At 42.9% G+C, this 23,601-nt stretch overlaps 1 protein-coding gene and 1 long non-coding RNA gene across 2 annotated transcripts in view; both read left to right on the top strand.

Annotated features, from left to right (window-relative positions):
* The first annotated feature begins 8,663 nt into the window (after positions 1 to 8,663).
* LOC133024346 (uncharacterized) lies at positions 8,664 to 10,916 on the top strand. Its single transcript, XR_009683109.1, has 2 exons — positions 8,664 to 8,820; positions 10,580 to 10,916. It is a non-coding gene; the product is annotated as an uncharacterized LOC133024346 (long non-coding RNA).
* An 8,505-nt stretch (positions 10,917 to 19,421) lies between these two features.
* Positions 19,422 to 23,601, top strand: part of cd109 (CD109 molecule) — a 19,315-nt gene continuing 15,135 nt past the window's right edge. The window contains exons 1-5 of the mRNA XM_061091413.1: positions 19,422 to 19,498; positions 21,109 to 21,269; positions 21,419 to 21,447; positions 21,749 to 21,985; positions 22,105 to 22,230. Coding sequence (XP_060947396.1) covers positions 19,422 to 19,498; positions 21,109 to 21,269; positions 21,419 to 21,447; positions 21,749 to 21,985; positions 22,105 to 22,230 — 630 coding nt within the window. The remainder of the gene's footprint in view (positions 19,499 to 21,108; positions 21,270 to 21,418; positions 21,448 to 21,748; positions 21,986 to 22,104; positions 22,231 to 23,601) is intronic.

The raw sequence follows: 23,601 nt of genomic DNA, 5'->3' as shown, positions 1-23,601 counted from the left end.
AAACAAATTAAGAAGACACTGAGAAACATTACACCCCAGTCACATGCATGTGTTCTTTTTGGTTGAGCTTTATCATCTTTGTGACAAAGTGATTTTAATTGAATTAATTTTTTCTCTATTTTTTAAAAAGTACAGACTGATGGAGGAATGTAGTGATAGATGTCACCAAGTTGAAAAGAAAGTAAGATTAAGCCTGTCTTGCTCTTGGGTTCACAGTGAATGAAGGAGGACATGAGGAGAGACTTGTATGGATTTTAGGTCTGAAAACTCTGGTAGCTGACAGTATGAGACCCAAAAAATGAAGAAGACACTTAGAAACATTACATCCCAGTCATATGCATGTGTTATTTTTGGTTGAGCTTTATCATCTTGTAACAAAGTGCTTATAAGTGGTTATTTGGTTATTTTTTATCTACTTTTGAAAAAGAACAGACTGATGGAGGCATGTAGTGATAAATGTCACCAAAAGTACTTCAATTAAGTTGAATTTAAGCAAAGTTGAAACAGTTTAACAGAAATAAATGTTGCATGTATTAATATATCTGTTTCCTACAATCATTGTTGTGGAAATCATTGTTAATAATTATTTCGAGGAATAATTAACATTAACTTGATCAGACAGTCTCTTCACATATATTATTAATAATATTAAAAGGTGATCTGTGCAACTCTGTTATTCAGGACGTTTGTATCAAACAAGCAGTGGTGTATAAAGTACTTGAAAGCCATACTTGAGTAAAAGTACAGATATCTTACTTGAAAGTGACTCTGGTAAAAGTAAAAGTCACCTGTCAGAAAATGACTTGAGTAAAAGTCTTAGAGTTGCTCATAATAAATGTACTTAAGTATCAAAAGTATCTGGTGTTGAAATGTACTTAAGTTTCAAAAGTAAAAGTACAAGTACCAAAATTAAAAATGCTAAGTGCTTTTTATAGTAGGCCTATACAGACACAAAACAACCCAAAATTGTTCAGTTCAGGATTTGTTTCAACTGACTAAAAAATTATAACAATATAGATATAATGTATTTTACAAAATTTGAACCCGAGATGCTGAGGTTAAAAAAGTATTGGACAAGTGCATCTGAACTTCTAGAGACAACAAATAATCAACACAACAGAATAAACAAGTGCCTCTTGATTCTACCTAAGAACACTAATAGACCAAATGAACCTTTTGTGTCTATTAGCTGTATTTTGTAACTGCCTGGATGTTTACCTGTATATCTGCCCGCCAGCTTGTCCACACATCTACATGTAAGCCTGTTTATTTATCATTAGACTCTCTTCACTGAATGGGCCTGTGTTTGTGTTTGCATTTGTTTGAAGCAGGGTGACAATACACCTGTAGGGTATCTTGCCTGTAGGGACGACAAAGTGAAGACACAACCCTGCTTGAAGTTGTACACATTAGCCAGTTTGTACAATATATATATAAAGACTCAACAGCTTCTAAGTTGTGTTGAGTCAGCACAAAGGGCGACTAAGGATTGGAATAGGCAATATATACATATATAATATCTTTGCAAAAATTATATTGGCATTATAGTGAGTGGAAAACTGGGCCTGATTACCCAGGGTTCCATTTGGCGAGGTCCATTAAAAAACTTGAATTGTGTGCGTGAATATGCAGTAGTCCACAACACAGTGTTTGTTTTTGGTTGTGTTGGCTGAAAGTTGTTTTTGCGTTTGCTTATATAATTGGTTGTTTTAAATCTGTTTGTTTTGTTTACTTGGACGTGTAAGACTAAGTAGACACGGCCAAACAATGATAGTCTATTTACCAACAGTTTTTGTTTAAACCAAATACTTCCAATATTTTTCTTTAAGAAAAGTTAACCACTTGCTGCTTCGAGTTATGTATTTATGTGCAGATGTTGACACGAAGCAGGAAAGGGAAAACGAATGTGAATCAAAAAAGGAATACCTTCAAAAAATTATGTAAAGACTCCCCTAATAAAAGCCATCAAAATGGCACAGCCTAGACATTGAGAGACAACCCATTGCGTGAGTACTTCTACTTTTAATACTTAAAGTTAATTTAAAAGTAAGTACTTTTTACTTTTACTTAAGTATATATTTTCCTGGGTACTTGTACTTTTACTTAAGTACTAAACGTCAGTACTTCCTCCACCACTGGCGATTACACACACACGGACTCACACACACACACACACATGTGAACATGATACTAGATGTTGAGTTTCCTTCTCTTAGTGGCCGGGGGTTGAAGGTCACAGGAACTTTCACAAGCTTCTATTAATTAACTTTAATGTAGTTGATTGGTTTGAGTGGAGATCAGGAAATGCTCAAGTTGCAAAAATACTTTGATATTCAAAGCTTGTTTATGGCTATGCAGGTTTATTGGTGGATTTACAAATGACAGAGAGAGAGAGAGAGAGAGAGAGAGAGAGAGAGAGAGAGAGAGAGAGAGAGAGAGAGAGAGAGAGAGAGAGAGAGAGCATGCATCTATTTCCCAATAAGAACATTTAAAAATAAATGAATTGATTCGGTTGACAGAAATGCTGTAGTTCTTTTATTTTGAAATGGGTCGGCTACAGGAAGTGTTGCAAATATTTGTGTTTGTGACGTTTTCAACAGATAAACATTGAAACTGGTGTGAAAGATCATTTCACTGTGTTCTACTGTAAACTGAGCGCAGAACCAGAAGGAAATAGACCAGACCTTGAATATCTAGAAGAGCAGCGCGGCCTGAACCACAACTGAGCCGCAGCCGGCCCGGTGCAACATGGACGAGGACACTTCAGAGCAAGTTGGACCCTCACACACAAAGTAAGAGACCTGCTACAAAAATGTGAAGCTCCAAACTGAATCCTCAGAGAATGAACCAGTGAATGATGTGTTCTGAATAAAAACATGTTTGTGTTTGCAGAGGTCAGGACCACAGACTGAGAGCAGAGTCTCCAGGGTCTAGGTGTCTGTCTCTGAAGAGTAACTGGTCCATGAATCATCCTGACAACTTCAGTAAAGAACCTGGACCCTCACACACAGAGTAAGAGACTGTTTCTACTGTGACCTGCTCTGAAGAGGATCTAGTTTCCTCTAGTGTGGCTCCTGCATTAGGACACAGCTTCATTGTGTGTGTTTGAGCTCACAGTGTTTTTCCTCTCAGACTGAAGATGAGTGGTTATGAGGAGGAAGAGGACAGAGCAGAGTCTCCAGGGTCCAGCTGTCTGTCTCTGAAGAGTGACTGGTCCATGAATCCTCCAATATCCTTCGGTAAAGAACCTGGACCCTCACACACAAAGTAAGAGACCTGCTACAAACATGTGAACCTCCAAACTGAATCCTCAGAGAATGAACCAGTGAATGATGTGTTCTGAATAAAAACATGTTTGTGTTTGCAGAGGTCAGGACCAGAGACTGAGAGCAGAGTCTCCAGGGTCCAGCTGTCTGTCTCTGAAGAGTGACTGGTCCAGAAGAACTCCTCTAAACTTCAGTAATGAACCTGGACCCTCACACACAGAGTAAGAGACTGTTTCTACTGGGACCTGCTCTGAAGAGGATCTAGTTTCCTCTAGTGTTGCCCCTGCATTAGGACACAGCTTCATTGAAGTTGGTGACTAATCTCTCAGAATCACTCAAATAGCTCAGACATCCACCAAGAACCAACACGCTCCTTATGAAACCACTTTGAAATCCACTAGAGACTCATTTTGATTTGGATCTGCACCAAATTACACACACTGGTAAACATCAGTCCTCTGAACATGTCTGTGAAAGAGGACCCCCCCCCCCATCTGGTTCACAGACCACAACCTTCCACCAAGTTTACTGGTAATCTGTTGTTTTTTATAATCCCACTAACGAACCAACCAACACACAAACATACTGGGTGAAAACAAAACCTCCTTGACAGAAGTAATGACAACCTGTGACTGAGACATGTGAGTTATCAGGACATGTCTTCACAGGGAGAGGAAGAGGAGTCATGTTTCTGAGGAGGAGCAGTCGTCCTGCTGTGCTTCGTGTCAGGACGTCCTGAAGGATCCAGTCTCCACCAGCTGTGGACACTGGTTCTGCAGACAGTGCATCACCTCATACTGGGACCAGTCTGGTTCTTCAGGAGACTCCTCCTGTCCCCAGTGTGGACAAAGATCCAGAACAGGAGCTGGAGGTCAGACAGCCGGTCAGAGCAGCACTGTACATGTGTCTGCTGATGTCTTCACTTCTGACAACAGCACAGGTGGTTTTATTTTGTTCCTTCATACAGAATCAACATTTAACATCGTTAGAAAAGCACAAAGTTAAAAAGCTTTTATTTTCTGTAGTTTTTCTGTATCTGATGAAAACAATCAGCAGATTCTCAGATTCTCTGTCTCTGACATTGTTTCTTGTCTTTCAGCAGATCGTGGTCTGCAGGAGGTTTTAGATGAACATCAGCTCAGTCTGAGGACGAGATGTGAACATGTGACTGAAGGAAGTGATGAAACAGGAAGTAGAACCCTCCTCAACAGGATCTACACTGAGCTCTACATCACAGAGGGACAGAGTGAAGAGGTTAATACTCAACATGAGGTGAGGCAGCTTGAGACGGCTTCCAAGAAGAAGATCCTCCACGACACTCCCATCAGGTGCCACGACATCTTTAAAGCCTCCACTGACCAGCAGAGCAGCATCAGAGTCGTCCTGACCAACGGCGTCGCTGGCGTTGGAAAAACCTTCTCGGTGCAGAAGTTCACTCTGGACTGGGCAGAGGGTTTAGAGAACCAGGATGTGGGTCTGCTGACTGTGCTTTCGTTCAGGGAGCTGAACCTGGTGAAGGACCAGCAGCACAGTCTCCTCACGCTGCTCCGTGTTTTCCATCCAGCGTTACAGAAGCTCACGGCAGAGACGCTCGCTGTCTGTAAACCTTTGTTCATCTTTGACGGCCTGGATGAAAGCAGACCTTCTCTGGACTTCAACCACAGGGAGCTTGTGTCTGAGGTCACACAGAGTTCATCAGTCAACGTGCTGCTGACAAACCTCATCCGGGGGAATCTGCTTCCTTCGGCTCTCGTCTGGATAACCTCCAGACCTGCGGCGGCCAATCAGATCCCTCCTGCATGTGTTGACAGGGTCACAGAAGTACGAGGCTTCACTGACGCCCAGAAGGAGGAGTACTTCAGGCGGAGATTCAGTGATGAAGAGCTGTGCAGCAGAATCATCTCACACATCAAGACGTCCAGGAGCCTCCACATCATGTGTCAAATCCCAGTCTTCTGCTGGATCAGTGCTACAGTTCTGGAGCACATGTTGACCACAGACCAGAGAGGAGAGCTGCCCAAGTCCCTGACTGACCTGTACTCACACTTCCTGCTGGTTCAGACAAAGAGGAAGAACAACAAGTACGGTGAGGGACAAGGGACGACTCCACAGCAGCTGACGGAGGCTGACAGGGACGTTCTCCTGAAGCTGGGGAGGCTGGCACTTAAACATCTGAAGGAAGGAAACATCATGTTCTACCAAGAAGACCTGGAGCGTTGTGGTCTTAATGTCACAGAAGCGTCGGTGTACTCAGGAGTTTGTACTGAGATCTTCAGAAGAGAGTGTGTGATCTTCAAGAAATCAGTCTACTGCTTTGTTCATCTGAGCGTTCAGGAGTTTCTGGCTGCAGTCTACATGTTCCACTGTTACACCGAGAGGAACACAGAAGAACTCAACAACTTCTTGGGAACATGTGGGGACACAGACAGAACCTTCTCCCTGGATGAACTCCTGAAGAGAACCATGAAGAAATCCCTCTTCAGTACAAATGGTCATCTGGACCTGTTTGTTCGCTTCCTTCACGGCCTCAGTCTGGAGTCCAACCAGAGAGTCTTAGGAGGCCTGCTGGGTCGGAGAGAGAAAAAAACAAAAATAATCCAGAGAGTCTTAGGAGGCCTGCTGGGTCGGAGAGGGAACAATCCAGAGATCATCCAGAGAGTCATCAACAACCTGAAGGAGATGCAGAGTGATGACATTTCTCCTGACAGAAGCATCAACATCTTCCACTGTCTGACTGAGATGAACGACCACTCAGTCCATCAGCAGATGAAACAGTTCCTGACGTCAGAGAACAGATCAAAGGAGAAACTCTCTGAGATCCACTGCTCAGCTCTGGCCTACATGCTGCAGATGTCAGAGGAGGTTCTGGATGAGTTGGACCTGAAGAAGTTCAACACATCAGACCAGGGTCGATGGAGACTGATCCCAGCTGTGAGGAACTGCAGGAAGGCTCGGTGAGTGTGTGTGTGTGTGTGTGTGTGTGGGTGTGTGGGTGTTTGTGTGTGTGTGTGGGTGTGTGTGTGTGTGTGTGTGTGTGTGTGTGTGTGTGTGTGTGTGTGTGTGGGTCTGTGTGTGTGTGTGTGTGTGTGGGTGGGTGTGTGTGTGTGTGTGTGTGTGTGTGTGTGTGTGTGTGTGGGTGTTTGTGTGTGTGTGTGTGGGTGTCTGTGTGTGTGTGTGTGTGTGAGTGTGTGTGTGTGTGTGTGTGTGTGTGCGTGTTTGGGGGGGGGGTGTGTGTGGGGGTGGGTATGTGTGTGCGTCCTGTGTGTGTATGTGGGGGTGGGGGTGGGAGTGTGTGTGTGTGTGTGTGGGTGTGTGTGTGTGTGTGTGTGTTTGGTGGGTATGTGTGTGTGTGGGAGGGTGTGTGTTGGGGCGGGGTGTGTGTGTGTGGGGGTGGGTGTGTGTGTGTGTCGTGTGTGTGTGTATGTGGGGGTGGGGGTGGGTGTGTGTGTGTTTGGGGGTGTGTGTGTGGGGGTGTGTTAGTGTGTGTGTGTGTTTGGGGGGTGTGTGTGTGGGGGGGTGTGTGTGTGTTGGGGCGGGGTGTGTGTGTGGGGGTGTGTGTGTGTGTGTGGGTGTGTGTGTGTGTGTGTGTGTGTGTGGGGATGTGTGTGTGATTGTGTGTGGGTGTGTGTGTGTGGGGGGGTGTGTGTGCGCGGGGGTGTGTGGGGGTGGGTGTGGGTGTGTGTGGGGGTGGGTGTTTGTGTTTGACTGGGTGTGGGTGTGTGTGTGGGGGGGGTGTGTGGGTGTGTGTGTGTGTGTGTGGGGGGGGGTATGTGTGTGTGTGTGGGGTGTGTGTTCCTGACATGTTGACTTCACAACAATATGAGGTCACTGTGATCTTTGACCTTTGACCTGAAATCTAATCAGTTTCTCTTTGAGTCTAAATGTGAAGAAATCCCCTAAAGACAGATTGAGATATCATGTTCAAGAGGTCATGAACAAGTTGTGCGACCTTTACCTTTGACCTTTGACCTTTGACCACCTGAATCTAATGAGTCTAAAAGGATTCTCTTGAGGTGTTTTTAATAAAGAGGGGATTTACCAGGGTGAGGGTCACATGATCATGTTTTGTATGAATGTTGTGTTTTCTGATTTAATTCTCACAGATTTGATATTTTCTTTAATTACAGACTCGGTTGTTTTCAACTCTCAGAGACTCACTGTGAAGTCGTGGCCTCAGCTCTGAAGTCAGACCCCTCACATCTGAGAGAACTGGATCTGAGGAACGACAACATCAACCTGCAGGACTCAGCAGTGAAGCTGCTGTGTTCTGGACTTGAGAGTCCAAACTGTCGACTGGAGACTCTGAGGTCCTTAAATCCTTCTTCACTTTTCAGACTTTCTTTCTTATTGGGTCATTATTTATTTAACTTGTCTCAGTTCTGCTCTGCTCACTGTCCCTCAGTCATCTGTCCCTCACCCAGCCTGTCAGTCACGTCCACCTCATCAACTCACCTGCACTCACCTGCTCCTGAACACTGAGAAAGTGTCAGTAAATAACATGTGGACTGAGGCCGAGCACTCGTCCTCCTCAGGTTTTCAAAATAAGACACATTCTAATTGAAACACGTTGGACAGTTGATAAGTATAGAAACAAACAGGAAGTGACATCAGGAGCCATCCCTACTTTAAACAGTGTTTAATTACACAAACCTGCTCAGTGACCAACACACAGAGAAGAAGCTGATGAATGAAACAATGGTCCAACATGTCTGATCTGATATTTATCTTCAGGTCACAGACGGGACTGAGGTCAGCAGCATGTTGAGAGTCTGTGTTGACATGATGACGATCCACAACAACAGGAGGACACATTCTAATATTCATATTTCTTTATCCAGGTTGTGGAAATGCTATCTGTCAGAGATCAGCTGGTCTTCTCTGGCTTCAGCTCTGAGGTCAAACCCCTCTCACCTGAGAGAACTGGATCTGAGAGGAAACATCAACCTGCTGGACTCAGGAGTGAAGGAGCTGTGTGGTTTTCTACAGAGTCCAACCTGTCGACTGGAGACTCTGAGGTCAGTTCACTGACTGACTTTTGTAGATCTCATATCTATAAAACAGCATTTATTCACAATTTATCTCATTTAATCATTATTTAACATAATTCCTCTTCATACACAACGTGGATCCATTCATTAATTGATCTGTGACATTTTAAATATTCAGCTACTTGTTGAAACCATTAGTTCTGTATTTCCTCTGCAGGACAGAGACCGGGTCCAAATAATCTATTTGTACTGAACCAGGACTCGTTTTTAGCCCAACATCTGATTTCATATTTATCTTCCATGTTATGAGTCTGTGCTAACATGAATATGTGTCTGTTATTTTCACACATGAACTCAGTTTAATTTACAGTTAAGTTTTATTCTTTATCCAGGTTGAGACTCTGCAGTCTGTCAGAGATCAGCTGTTCTTCTCTGGCTTCAGCTCTGAGGTCAAACCCCTCTCATCTGAGAGAACTGGATCTGAGCTACAACGGCCTGCAGGACTCAGGAGTGAAGGAGCTGCTTGATCTACAGCAGAGTCCAACCTGTCGACTGGAGACTCTGAGGTCAGTAGATGGGTGGAGTCAGTCCACGCTGCTTTCATCAGTATGTTACTAAACACAGTCAGTATCACAGATCCAGGGTCTGTGCTACCAAACAGGATTTGTGGTTATCAGGTTAACTTCAGGTTTAGTTTTTTCAGTCCTACGAAGCTCGTCCACATCTTAACGAGGTGAATCACCATGGTAACTTCTGATGAACAGCTAACCTGCTCCAGGTTAAGTTGGAGATCAACCCGTATAGAAGCTCCGCCCACTGACCACAGTGTCTCTACACTGTTGTGTGGTGCACACTCTCCTTAAAGGGACGGATAAGGGAAGTTTAAATCAACGTCTGGTTGGTTCAGTTGATCTCTAACTCACCCAGAACATCTCAATGTCTCCAGACTCATCCTGTCCCCAAAACACCAGAGGACCTCAGTCAGCTTCCTGGAGACAGGTCCATGTGTGTGTCCTCAGATACAGTGAGACAGTGTGTGTCCTCAGAGTCAGTGAGTCATTGTTTGTCCTCAGAGACAGTTTGTGTGTCCTCAGAGTCAGTGAGACAGTGTTTATCCTCAGAGACAGTGAGACAGTGTGTGTCCTCAGAGACAGTGAGACAGTGTGTGTCCTCAGAGACAGTGTGTGTCCTCAGAGACAGTGTGTGTCATCAGAGACAGTGAGACAGTTTGTGTCCTCAGAGTCAGTGTGTGTCCTCAGAGACAGTGAGTCAGTGTGTGTCCTCAAAGTCAGTGCGACAGTGTGTGTCCTCAGAGACAGTGAGACAATGTGCGTCCTCAGAGACAGTGAGACAGTGTGTGTCCTCAGAGACAGTGAGACAGTGTGTGTCCTTCCTCAGCGACAGTGAGACAGTGTGTGTCCTCAGAGACAATGAGACAGTGTGTGTCCTCAGAGACAGTGTGTGTCCTCAGAGTCAGTGAGACAGTGTGTGTCCTCTGAGACAGTGAGACAGTGTGTGTCCTCAGAGAAAGTGTGTGTCCTCAGAGACAGTGGGAAAGTGTGTGTCCTCAGAGTCAGTGTGTGTCCTCAGAGACAGTGAGACAGTGTGTGTCCTCAGAGACAGTGAGACAGTGTGTGTCGTCAGAGTCAGTGAGAAAGTGTGTGTCTTCTTCTCTTCCACTTGTCTTGTTAGTAAACAACAGATTCAGATCTCGTGGCCTCAAGTTATTTGTCTCGTTCACACACGTTGTTATGTCGTGGTCACGTAATATATTTCACCAGATGCCACCAGGGGGCGCTGTAACTTACACAAGCTGGACCACAGCTGACAGCCTCACACGAGGGACAGAAACGGTGTCGTCTTCATCTGATCTGAGACAGTTTGTCCTCTCACTTCATCAGTGAAGAGCTGATCAGGTGGATCTTTGTCACAGCTCTGAGATCAGTGGGACTGAAGCCTCTCCTCATCACCATGGTAACCAGGAGCTCTTTATACAGAGCAGAACCTCTGCTGAGGTCCATCTGTCTCATCTGGTCCCAGTTTGTCAGAAGCAGATGTTCATCAACACACAGTGAAACATGTCTTCACCTGTAACAGCAGTAAATCCACCTCTCAGGTGTCCACTCTGCACTTTGACATGCAGAGGACACACACTGAGCTCTTAGCGTGTTCATTCCAACACGTGAACATGAAGCAGAGAGGAAGCTGCTCCACCTCTGAACAGGACTGAAGTCCCTGCTGCTCTTTCTACTGGATGAGCTGCATCACTGACTCACAGCTGATGAAGTGAGTCTCTGTGACACTGATGTCTTCTTCTCTCAACAGGTGGGAGGAGTCTTGGTGGAGCAGAGTGTGAAGAGGACAGTGTGTGTGGACGGAGGCTGAGCTGTGTCCTGAGGATCCAGAGGCTGAAGCAGCAGCAGCTTGTGTGTAGTCTCCAATCTACACAACCACTAATCTGCATGTGTTTGTGAGATGAAGCCGGAGCACCTGGAGAAAACACGTGGAGAACATGCAGACTCCACACAGGAAGACCCATCTGAACCGGATTCAAACCAGCAACCTTCCTGCCCCGATTGTGTTTATTCACATGAAGAATGTGTTTATTGAAATGACACAACACAAGCAGAATATATAAACCCTCTATAAAGAGTCACATACAGTGTGTTTAAGTTTGTCTTTATTATTGTCCACCTTTGTCCCTCAGTGTGTCTCCATGTGTGTAGAACCACATTCTGTGTAGATGTTTGTTTATGATCTTAAAGTTCCAAAGAAGGAAGGCTGCCGTGTCTCCAGCTCTCCCACAGCTCTGCTCTTTTTTCTATCTTGTTGTTATTGATTCTTCTTTGTGTTGCATTGTGCACTCCGACAAAGCGAGCCCTATCATCATATGTGATGGAGAACAACTTCTGCTCATCGGGTTGACGGTGAGAAACACTTTGTCACCAGTGAAGACCTGGACCCATCACACAGACTCCATCAGGGAGACGGCCAGGCAGCGGCTCTTCTCCACATGGACTCCAGGATCCAGGTGCAGCACAGAGAGCATCCTGACAGAAACATCTTTGACAAACATATTTAACGTCTTCTTTGATTATTTTTTATGTCCATGTCCCATCTGCTCACATGGAGGAGGCGGTTTATGACCTATACTGCAGCCAGACACCAGGAGGCAGTGTCAGTCTGGTTCAGCTCATTTGTTAATGGTGTGTTGATGGACTGATCTGATTGGATGTTCCTTAGTGGTTATTTTTTTTTATGAATCTACTTCCTGTGTTGAGTGCCAGCTGCTGTTTAAAGACGTGTTTGACCTTTGACCTGAGCTGACCCGACAGTTCACTGTGACGAAGAGGATGAAGATGTGTAGTATGTGTTGAACGTTGTCATCCACTCAGAGGATGATTAAAGACAGTGTTCGAATTACGTGGGAGCCAGAGGGGGCCGAGCTCCCAGAGAGTGAGGACTAGCTCCCATGAAAGCAACAAAGTCAAAAATCTGAGGGGGTCTCTCATATCTGAAGGTGTCTGCCATATGTGACATTGTAATTTAATGTTAAATGACGCTCATTATCCATCCCTGTGTGGTCTCTTACCATTAAAGACGTTAAATTAAAATAGGATACCATACCACGGGACATAGCCAGACCATAGCCTACCTGACGCTCATGAACGCAGCATTACTGCACTTCACCACCACATTACTAATTGTATAGCCTTGGTAGGCTATGTGCGCGGTGCGCCAACTTTTTTATGAGATAGAGACCCCCTTAGAGACAAAAAGATCATTCGAACCCTGCCTTTGACCTGTTGTGAACTCTGTTCCTGTGCAATGGGAGATTAACAGAGATTTGGAATCAGAGCTCCGAGACTCTGCAACACGCTGATCAAGGACCTACATGAGACAGAAGCTTCCTTTAAATCCCTTCGATCGTAGAGCATCACCTGACTGGACTTCTCCTGGTTTCATGAGTGTTGGTCTCACCTGTACAGGTCGGGGATCAGGCTCTTGTGGTAGAAGCTCAACATCTGACCCAGCAGCTGCTGGTGTTTCCCATACAGGCTCAGGTAGTTGGAGACGGGGAGGGGCTTCAGAGAGAAGAAGGTGATCGTCTCCACCAGCTCGAAGCAGTCCAGGTGCAAACAGAAGTAATCTCCTGTCTCCACTCGTCCGGTCCCAATCCCTCTGTCCTCCAGCTTCACACGGAGAAACACACAGTGAGAGAACCTGGTGATTTATCAGAGCTGAACATGATAATAAAACTAAACCGTCATTTTGTGTGACTGGTTTCATCCAGCCTCGAGGAAGAGAGGGTCACAATGTCCCAACCAATCAAAGATGCGTCCCCTCCTCCTCAGTGGAAACATGAGCAGAAAGCAGCAGTAACTTCATCTTTTGTTTCAGAGGATTTACAGCAGCCGTCGCTGAGAACAACATCAGCCCTCTGATGAAACTCTGGGCTGTGGGGAGCCAATCAGACGTCTGGAAACTCCACTCTGACACTGGGATCGATTTTCAAAACAACGCATTGATACGTCAACTTCCTGCTTCCTGCTCTGGCAACCTTTGTAAAACTGTCACTAGAATTAATTTGCCCTGCATATTATGTTTTATGAGCAAACCGTACATGTTCACCAGGAGGATCTGTCAGGTTGTGGCAGCTGGTTCAGTTGAATCCTCTCGGCAGCTTCCCACCTGACGAGGGGAAACACGTCCAAGGTTAAGATGTGCTGTGATTGAAAAAAGGTACTAATATATCCGAAATTATTCAAAACCCCGATGCATGTCTGTATTTGTTTTAATCTACCACCTGTAGTAATATGTACTGCATATCAGAGGGCCAACAGACTTGGTTGAATCACGGGAGGTTTGTTTTCACTATCATCCTCAAAAATGCTTTTTTTGAGCCTTTGGTACTGTTTGTAAATCTTAAATCGTCAACGCGTGAGAATACATCCAGTGCTCTCTTCCATTCACTCCACTTCATGCACCTCACTGCTGCCATGAATAGTTTCAGGTCTCTTATGTTCCAATGAAAACTCAGCTTAACTGACACTCACTGTCCTGGGAAACTATGGGCCCTTAGGTGTCGGGGTCCCCTGGGAGCTTGTGTACTTTTCATGTTCTCACTTTCTTCCGGCTGCATGTAGGAGGTTAAACGTTCCTGTGACTGTTTGACTGAGCAGCAGCGAGGCCCAACCCATGTCAGCCGGAGTTACACAAACTAGGAATCTTTATTCTGACTCATCACAGATTCGTCGGTTTGGAAACAATCACCCTCGGCTCCAGAACAAATCCTCCCCCGTGGGAATCCCAGTAAACTGACCCTGGCTCTGTGGCTCAGGTGAGGAGGTGTGGTCGCTGTCTGCAGGTGTGAAGGGTTGTAACAAATCGCCCTGTTTAAGCCCCAGGGGAAATGTACTACGCTTTAATTTTAAGTACATGGGCGGACCCGACCTGCTGTGTACGTTGCACGCTGCCTGAACAAGTTATCATAAACGAAAGATCACTTTGGACCGATAACCTTGTTATCGGTCTGACCACAAATTAAATAAATATATATTATATATATTAATATAACGAAATACACTCAAACAGGTTGCGGATTATAAACTGTATTTAAACAAAACACCAATCAAACCCCACATATCCCCGCGCTCATGCCCGCAAACAATGGCGGACCCGTGAACATAAACACGCTATTTACACACATTCAAAACATCAATATTTTCCCACCCCAGGTCCATAACATAATCCCCAAACAAACGTCCAAACAAAAAGACTGCAGGTGTGGCGAGGTGAGTGTCGCAAACAAATCCAAATAAAGTCCACACTTTTTCACCCCCTTCCAGTGCCAAGAAAATGTTCAGTCCTTGAAATAATCCATTACGTGACTCCCAGGCAATAATCCCGTTCGGCGAGAAAAATCTGTGAAAAGGGAAGTATTTAACGCCACCGATGTAATTTCTCATTCTTGATTTTAAACCTCAAATCCTGTAATACAAATATATTCATATTTTTCCTTGTAAAACTTGTACAGAATCAAGGATTGTAAACATCGTGAGGTTGAGATTTATGACAGATTAGACATGAAATAAAGTGAGGCCCAATCCCATTTCAAACAGAGATTTTTCAGACCCACACTTAAAACAGACATTTTGGGGGGCAGGTGCTCAAACCCCCAAAAAAGGGCACCCATCGCTAAAATAATTTAACGAAAAAAAAAAAAAAGAATAATAAATAAAAAACACAGTAGGTTATTTTCAATTTATATTTTTATTTTTGTTACCAAACTACATCCCTCACATCAACAAGGCGGAAGCTTGTGTGGTTTTAGTGACTAAAGTTGGTAAACGTGCTTCTGATGGACGTGTGAAGCTTCACGTGTCCTCCTGTCGCTGCTGGTTAAAGTCAGCAGACGTGATTATTAAAAGATGTTCTCGATGATGAGGTTCAGTCATCGTAGACTGAAAACAACCCAAACGCTCCTCAGAGAATGGGTTGGGAGTGCCTGAGTGCCTGGGAGTGCCTACTGAGGCACTTCTCCCTGTGCCTGAGGCACAGGGAGTGGTGACAACACAGGGATAAAGATTATGTAAGTCACTCTTGATTATTATGCACAACATTGATTTATCTCATTTACAAAATTGGCAGCATAATGCCAAGAAAAGACAGACTCCAAAAGCAGAAGGACAGGAAACTGCAGCAAGCAGCTCAGGGTAGCAGCTCTCTCTAATCTTTTATCAGGCCATCAACTAAAGCTGCCTGACAACACAGTGCACACCATTTTTTTTTTACTGTTTTCTGACAGAGTTGAAGCATAAGCAGCATTACACTAACAATATACCACAATATACCTCACCAGACTGTCATGTAGCTCAACTTAAGACCTAACTATCATTAAAATAATTACGATTTTAAATTAAACAAAACTAATAAACTTGTCCAATTTGTAGAACAGTAAAACTGCCTTTAAATTCTCTGCCTGCCTGCCTGCCTGCCTGCCTGTCTGCCTGTCTGCCTGTCTGTCTGTCTGTCTGTCTGTCTGTCTGTCTGTCTGTCTGTCTGTCTGTCTGTCTGTCTGTCTGTCTGTCTGTCTGTCTGTCTGTCTGTCTGTCTGTCTGTCTGTCTGTCTGTCTGTCTGTCTGTCTGTCTGTCTGTCTGTCTGTCTGTCTGTCTGTCTGTCTGTCTGTCTGTCTGTCTGTCTGTCTGTCTGTCTGTCTGTCTGTCTGCCTGTATCTCTCTCCCTCTCTCTCTTCATTAAACATGACAAACGTCAGGAAACAGCTGGACAAAATCACGGATTTCGTGAGTTTTATGTTTGTTTAACGTCGGACCAGTTGCGACGTAATGTTTACAGCAGCGCTAATGTTGTGGTTAATTTATCACCAAACACTGTCGGGGGATTGCACACACAGCGTCATCACCTGTTTGTCTGATGCTGCGGGTCAGAGCAGCAGAGGAGAAGTGGCTGCAGCCGTTTGGCGCTCAGCTGCATGAGGAGGAGGAGGAAGAGGAGGAGGAGGGAGGGGCCAGCGGGGGCTTGTGAGCGCCGCGGGGCATGTCGGGGCGAAATTCTCTCAAGAACTCAAATAAATGCCCCGTCAGATATCCAAACACATTGGTGGGAATTGATGACAGAGAGTAATTTTTATTCTTAAATATTGATGAATGAAGAAAATATTGGGCTCCAGCAGAAGGGCACTTTTCTCATCCAGGGCAAAAGGGGAGGAGCTTGAGCACCACTAGGGGTCTATCTGTGCACGTGCCTGCGTCGCAACTGGTCCGACGTTTCTTAAAAATTAACGAACAAAAAAATGTCAAAGCCTTGTCCAGCTGTTTACTGACGTTTGTCATGTTTAATGAAGAGAGAGAGGGAGAGACAGACAGACAGACAGACAGACAGACAGACAGACAGACAGACAGACAGACAGACAGACAGACAGACAGACAGACAGACAGACAGACAGACAGGCAGACAGGCAGACAGGCAGGCAGACAGGCAGGCAGGCAGGCAGGCAGGCAGGCAGGCAGGCAGGCAGGCAGAGAATTTAAAGGCAGTTTTACTATTCTGAAAATTAAGTTCACTAGTTTTGTTTCATTTAAAATCGTAATTATTGAAATGAAAGGTAGGTCTTAAGTTGAGCTACATGACAGTCTGGTGAGGTATATTTTGGTATATTATTAGTGTAATGCTGCTTATACTTCAACTCTTTCAGAAAACAGGTCAAATGTGTGTGTACTGTGTTGTCGGCTTTATAGAGATTATGTAAGTCACTCTTGATTATTATGCATGCAACATTGATTTATCTCATTTAAAAAATTTGCAGCATAATGCCAAGAAAAGAGAGACTCCAAAAGCAGAAGGACAGGGAACTGCAACAAGCAGCTCAGGGTAGCAGCTCTCTTTTATATTGGATCAGGCCATTAACTAGTAAAACAATTGAGGGAGAATCAGTAAGTTTTTATTTATTTATTATTATTATTTTTAATTTTGGCGATGGGTGTCCTTTTTTTTGGTTTGAGCACCTGCCCCCAAAAATGTCTGTGCACGTGCCTGGTCCTCAGTGTAGACAGACCTTCACACCGAGGCCTGTCCTGGGGAAAAACACCATGTTAGCTGCTTCACTGGAGGAGCTGAAGAAGACTGGACTCCAAGCTGCTCCTGCTGATCACTGCTATGCTGGACCTGAAGATGTGGCCTGTGATGTCTGCACTGGGAGAAAACTGAAATCTCACCTCCAGCCTCATCTTCAGGAGGAGGAGGAGGATGAGGAGGAGGAAGAGGTGGGAGGAGTAGTTCATGTAGCAGTCACATACAAGAATATCAGAAGAGCAGGAGGCTCAGAATGTTCATTTGGATTCAATGATACATCTTGGTCATTAGCTTGTGTTGGAAACAGTTATAACTTTTATCACAACAGAATCAAGACACCAGTGTCAGGTCCTGAGTCCTCCAGAGTAGGAGTGTACCTGGATCACAGTGCAGGTGTTCTGTCCTTCTACAGCGTCTCTGACACCATGACACTCCTCCACAGAGTCCAGACCACATTCACTCAGCCTCTCTATGCTGGAGTTTGGGTTGATGAATCCACAGCTGAGTTCTGTAAACTCAAATAGACTTGAGTCATTAAAAGCAGTGATTTAGATTCTGTGTGTAAATCTTTAACTTCTTTTGTCTCCATGTTTGTTGATCAAAGTTCGTCGTGGTGACGTTTCTGCTCCGCACAGAGATCAGCTGTCAATCCTTCCATCATCACACATATTTAGTTCTCACTTTGTAAAGACAGAAATCTATAATTACACTGACATGAATGTGTTTGAACAAACTAATGTTGCTGTTGTTTTCCAAATCAATGTAGAAATCCGGTTGTGTGATGTTTTAGAACCTGTGTTGATCCTGATCCTCATCAATGAGCTGATTATTTGTTCTTTTCTTTTCCACATGTGAGACGGAGGTGAAACAAACTGAGTGTGTGTCCATGAACTCACTGAACAAGAGTCACTGAACAGACTTTACTGATGAAATGATCTTGAACTCAGAGCGTCAACATGTCCAACAGGTCAACTTCACTCTGGTTGGATTCACAGAGCATCAGTGTTATGGGATGTTTGGTCACATTGTAAATGTGGAACCTGGTTTGTTTTTATCACAGCTCATCTCTCTAAAGTGTGAATCCTCTCGTCCTCATTGTATTTACATATTTAGTGAACGGGCATATTGATCTGCTGCTGCGTAGGTTTCTGTTCTGAGCAGAAAGCAGCAGTAACTTCATCTTTTGTTTCAGAGGATTTACAGCAGCCGTCACTGAGAACAACATCAGCCCTCTGATGAAACTCTGGGCTGTGGGGAGCCAATCAGACGTCTGGAAACTCCACTTTTACACTGGGATCAACTTCCTGTTTCCTGCTCTGGCAACCTTTGTAAAACTGTCACTAGAATGAATTTGCCCTGCATATTATGTTTGATGATCAAACCGTACATGTTCACCAGGAAGATCTGTCAGGTTGTGGCAGCTGGTTCAGTTGAATCCTCTCGGCAGCTTCCCACCTGACGAGGGGAAACACGTCCAAGGTTACGATGTGCTGTGATTGAAATAACTCTCTGAATAAGAATAAGTTTGTGTACATGTGATGTAAGTTTCCTCCGCTGAGGAGGTTATGCTTCCATCTGTGTTTGTTTGACATTTAGCAGGATTCCTCAAACACTACTGACCTGATTCTACTTGGAAGGATGTAGCACGTGTCAAAGAAGAACTCACGGGCGGATCCAGGAGTTTCTTTGTCCAGTTTCCTGAACATTCAGAGATTAGACGTTTGACCTTGATTTCTCAGACATTAATTCATGGATATTGATGACAAAAATATGTGAACTTTTTCAGATCCAAATTAAAATGTAACTTAATTTGGAACATGTGTTTGTTTTAATGTTTTTTAAGAAAGTGTAGTGGCTCCAACGACACGTCAAACACAAGGTACTAATATATCCCAAATTATTCAAAACCCAGATGCATGTCTGTATTTGTTTTAATCTACCACCTGTAGTAATATGTACTGCATATCAGAGGGCCAACAGACTTGGTTGAATCACGGGAGGTTTGTTTTCACTGTCATCCTCAAAAATGCTTTTTTTGAGCCTTTGGTACTGTTTGTAAATCTTAAATCGTCAACGCGTGAGAATACATCCAGTGCTCTCTTCCATTCACTCCACTTCATGCACCTCACTGCTGCCATGAATAGTTTCAGGTCTCTTATGTTCCAATGAAAACTCAGCTTAACTGACACTCACTGTCCTGGGAAACTATGGGCCCTTAGGTGTCGGGGTCCCCTGGGAGCTCGTGTACTTTTCATGTTCTCACTTTCTTCCGGCTGCATGTAGGAGGTTAAACGTTCCTGTGACTGTTTGACTGAGCAGCAGTGAAGCCCAACCCATGTCAGCCGGAGTTACACAAACTAGGAATCTTTATTCTGACTCATCACAGATTCGTCGGTTTGGAAACAATCCCCCTCGGCTCCAGAACAAATCCTCCCCCGTGGGAATCCCAGTAAACTGACCCTGGCTCTGTGGCTCAGGTGAGGAGGTGTGGTCGCTGTCTGCAGGTGTGAAGGGTGGCGCTGACTTTGCTCACTTTCAGCCTTCAGACTTCGTGGAGCAAGTCCAGGTTCATCCATGCAGATGGAGCCTCTCCAGGTGTGGGGATTCCTGAGCCTCTTCATCCTCCACGCTGCCCAGAGCACCTCACACAGGTAAACACAGATTTCACCCATGTGTTGTTGAATTCAAACAAATGATCCCACGGCAAACTCAATATTGACGAAAATAGTTGGTGGTGTTAAATATGTGAAAGGGAAAGTATTTAACACCACCGATGTAAATTTTCATTCTTGATTTTAAACCTCCTGTAATACAAATATATTAATATTTTTCCTTATTCGATATTACATGATCAAAATTTAAAAATAACAGTAATCATGTAAGACTTTTCTTACGCACCTCAAACCATAATATTCACATTCAATGGTTATGCACCAATTATTAAAATAAATACATTTTTAATTAGATCATGACTTCATCAAAGTGAAATTTTTTATTTTTCTATATTTTATCATTGTCTCTTACTTTACACATCTGGATAGATTTTAGTTTAAAATGAAATTTTTTAAAATATTCTAAAAGACAAAAAAGTGAGAACATATCTTTTAATAAACATAAAAACCAACAAACGTGTATCCATCTTCGTTCCTAATGAAGGAATCTCACAATTATTCAGTTTTAACTTTTAAAAAAACGTCTCAGTCATTTCTAGAAACACCTGCTCACTGTGATTTTTGTTAAATGTTTCTTGAATATGAGGAAACATTAATCCACAGTGGGTGCTTGTGTTTGTGTGTGTGACTTGCCTTCAAAATAATCTAAAATTAAAAAAAGTGATTTAATAAATAAATTTCACTTATGTTTGATGTTTATATTTAAAAAATGTTTTGTGCCATATTTATTTTTCCCTCTCTGGCTGATTATCTCTTGATTATTTTTTTATTAAAATTTTGGTTACAAAAATAAATCTTCTCACTCTCCTTCAGTGGAATCTAGTTTGTCTTTTATTTTTAAACACCTGTATGAGACTTCTGCCTCCACACGGGAACAATGAGGTAAAAGGAGTTTCTAAAAATGCTTGGTACTCAACAAATTCAAACATCATTACATATTAAAGTAGAACTAATTCGTGAAATATAAGATAATAAAAATGATGATGCTATACAAATAATCATAATTATTCTTTTCTATTTGAGATCAGCAGAGACCTTCGAAAGTCTTCCCCTGACAAAGAGAACACTGTGATTCATTGGGACCTGAACTTGTTTGGATTCATATCATAAAATTAAAAAAAAAAGATTAAAACAGAAATTTATAAAAAGACTCGACTACATTTCTGTCCCAGGGGATCATTGACAATTTCTTGAAAATGTAACACTTTAGCGTCACATAAACTTTGTATTTTGACATCACTTCCTGTTGTAGTTCCTGGTTCAGGCACATTTCCTTTCTCTGAGTGTCCCCCTAGGAGACCCTGCCGAGTAAAGGTTATTAAGATTATAGAGATTATTAAGATTATAAAGATTATTTTTACCAAACATTTGTCTCCTGAGTTTCCTCGAGTCTCACCACTTTGCCGTTGTCACTGAAATTAAAAATGACAATTTTTTTTTACAATTTATCGGTGAGTTGAAATGTTTGTTTGTGACTTTGTAACCATTTTAAGCTACAAATGTATTTTCTAAAGTCTTTAGAGTTCCCAATGTTCAGTGTTCATGTGTCAAACTGGCCCTTTGTCCTCTGTATGACTTTGTCTTGTCAGCTCTCAGCCCGTCTACCTGCTGCTGGCTCCCAGGATCCTTCGCTCCGGAGTCCCAGCATCACTGAGCGTCTCCATCCTCAGCGACTCCGAGGTCCTGGTGTCTGCTCGCATCGTCCATGGCAACCAGACGCTGTCCTCGGCGTCCGCCACTGTGGCAGGAGGTAAATGACTCACCGGATTGGGAAGATGGTGGTTTGTGAATGCGTGGATGGGTCCTTCACTTGTCTTGTGCTGCTCTGAGATGTGTTTGGTTTCTCATTGGGATTAAAACTCTCAGAGTAAAATGATTTAACGTCTTTTTCTTTTCAAGGTTCAACTAAGCTGCTGACGATGCCTCCAGTGAGTACGATATAACATCCTTTAGAATGAACTTTCTATAGTTCTAGCTTTGCTCTTAATTATCCATTTTCTATGATTCTGCATGAATCTAAGATTTATAAGATAAAGGAAAGGTTCAGTAAACTGTTGTTCAACATGTTTTGTGACGTTGGCACCTTCTTATAGGAATCTTTCATCGTGATATTGGGTTTTATTTCCTTTTCAAATATTAAATTACATTGTCATGGATTTGAGGAATGCTACATGTCTGTAGCATTTCTTAACTGCGATGACCGTTCATTTCCTGTACCTGTCCCGTCAGATCCTCACGGGCGACTCCAGCCACATGCACCCCTACATCCTGGAGGTCGAAGGTCACGTGGGGAGCCACCAATATTTCTCTAACTCAACAGAGCTGCGCTTGGATTCCAAAAGCATCTCCAGCTTCATCCAGACGGACAAACGGAACTATCTGCCCGGGCAGGAGGTGAAGATCCGAGTGGTTTCCATTCATCCTGATGGGAAACCCTGCGTCAGCCCGGTGGACGTCACAATCCTCGTGAGTCTGAAAAACCACTGCTGCTCGAATGCATAAGAGTCGCCATGTCCCCTCAGGAAGGATTTATTGTTTAACAAAAATGCATATTTAATTTTCTGACCTTGTCCTTTCTGATCTAGGATCCGAGGGGAAACCTGCTCAGACAGTGGTTGTCTGTGGACAGTGTCCTCGGCGTCGTGTCCACAGAGTTCCAGCTGTCGGAGAACCCTCCTCTGGGAGAATGGACCATCGGCGCTACAGTGGATGTGAGTGTGTTAGACGAACTCTTTGTCAAATCTGAGACGACACATGAACTCTCACAGGGAGAGAGAAACCTGCAGAATATCTATGTTCTTCTCTTGTTCCCAGATTCTTTACCTTGTGAGGATTTTAAATTCGATGAGATGAAGATGTTTTCAGTGACTCTGATGTTTGAGTTTAATTTGTTTTCAAATAAAACAGGTGATTTATAAGATTGAAACTTGAAGTCATATCAGATAGGAATTTATGATTTGCTGATTTAATTTGGATTTACTATAGATTGGTATTTGGACTCCACTGTAGTGCAGTAGTTGGATGTAGCATCTATCTTAGAGGTTTCAGTTCCTCAACCCTTTAGATTTACCGTCATAAACCTGGTCTCCTTTGAAAGGTGACTTCAGATTTTACAACCATGAGGTCAGAGTGTGAGAAACTGAAGTTAGAGGGAGAAATGTACTTTTTTTTTATCTCATAAAATAAATATGTGGCCTGAAGTTAGAATTCCTCAGCGTGGCAAAACTTTGGAGCTATTAAAGTGTGAACTTACTTACTTCACATCATATGTGATATGTCTGTGATGTGTCTGTCTACATATTCTTACACTTATAGTATATTATATTATCTATTGTTTTGTCAAATACTTATATTTATACCTCTACTATATATCATATATTATATCATATTCTCTGTATATTCTTTGTATATAAAGTCTATGTACACATATTTATACATGTGTACATGTTATTATTATTATTATTATTATATTTACTATTATTATTATATATACTGTTGCTGCCATTATTACTATATACTGCTATTATATTGGTATAATTACTATCATATATAAATATATATTATGTTATATTATATACTATATATACTGTGCTATTTTTATATACTGTCTAACAATAACCTTACCATCATATCATCAGTACTATTACCATCATCTTGCCACTGCACCGTATCTACCTATTTATCTTGTGTTTCTGTTTTTATTCTTTCTACCTCAATATTTTTTATTTTATTCTATTGTTTTGTATTTTATTGTATTCAAATATACCGGCTGCTATGACGACTTAATTTCCCTTCGGGGATGAATAAAGTAATCTATCTATCTATCTATCTATCTATCTATCTATCTATCTATCTATCTATCTATCTATCTATCTATCTATCTATCTATCTATCTATCTATCTATCTATCTATCTATCTATCTATCTATCTATCTATCTATCTATCTATCTATCTATCTATCTATCTATCTATCTATCTATCTATCTATCTATCTATCTATCTATCTATCTATCTATCTATCTATCTATCTATCTATCTATCTATCTATCTATCTATCTATCTATCTATCTATCTATCTATC

This window comes from Limanda limanda, chromosome 18 (genome assembly GCF_963576545.1).
Source record: "Limanda limanda chromosome 18, fLimLim1.1, whole genome shotgun sequence".
In the NCBI taxonomy this organism is placed as follows: domain Eukaryota; kingdom Metazoa; phylum Chordata; class Actinopteri; order Pleuronectiformes; family Pleuronectidae; genus Limanda; species Limanda limanda.
This window is presented reverse-complemented; position numbering and strand designations above follow the sequence as displayed.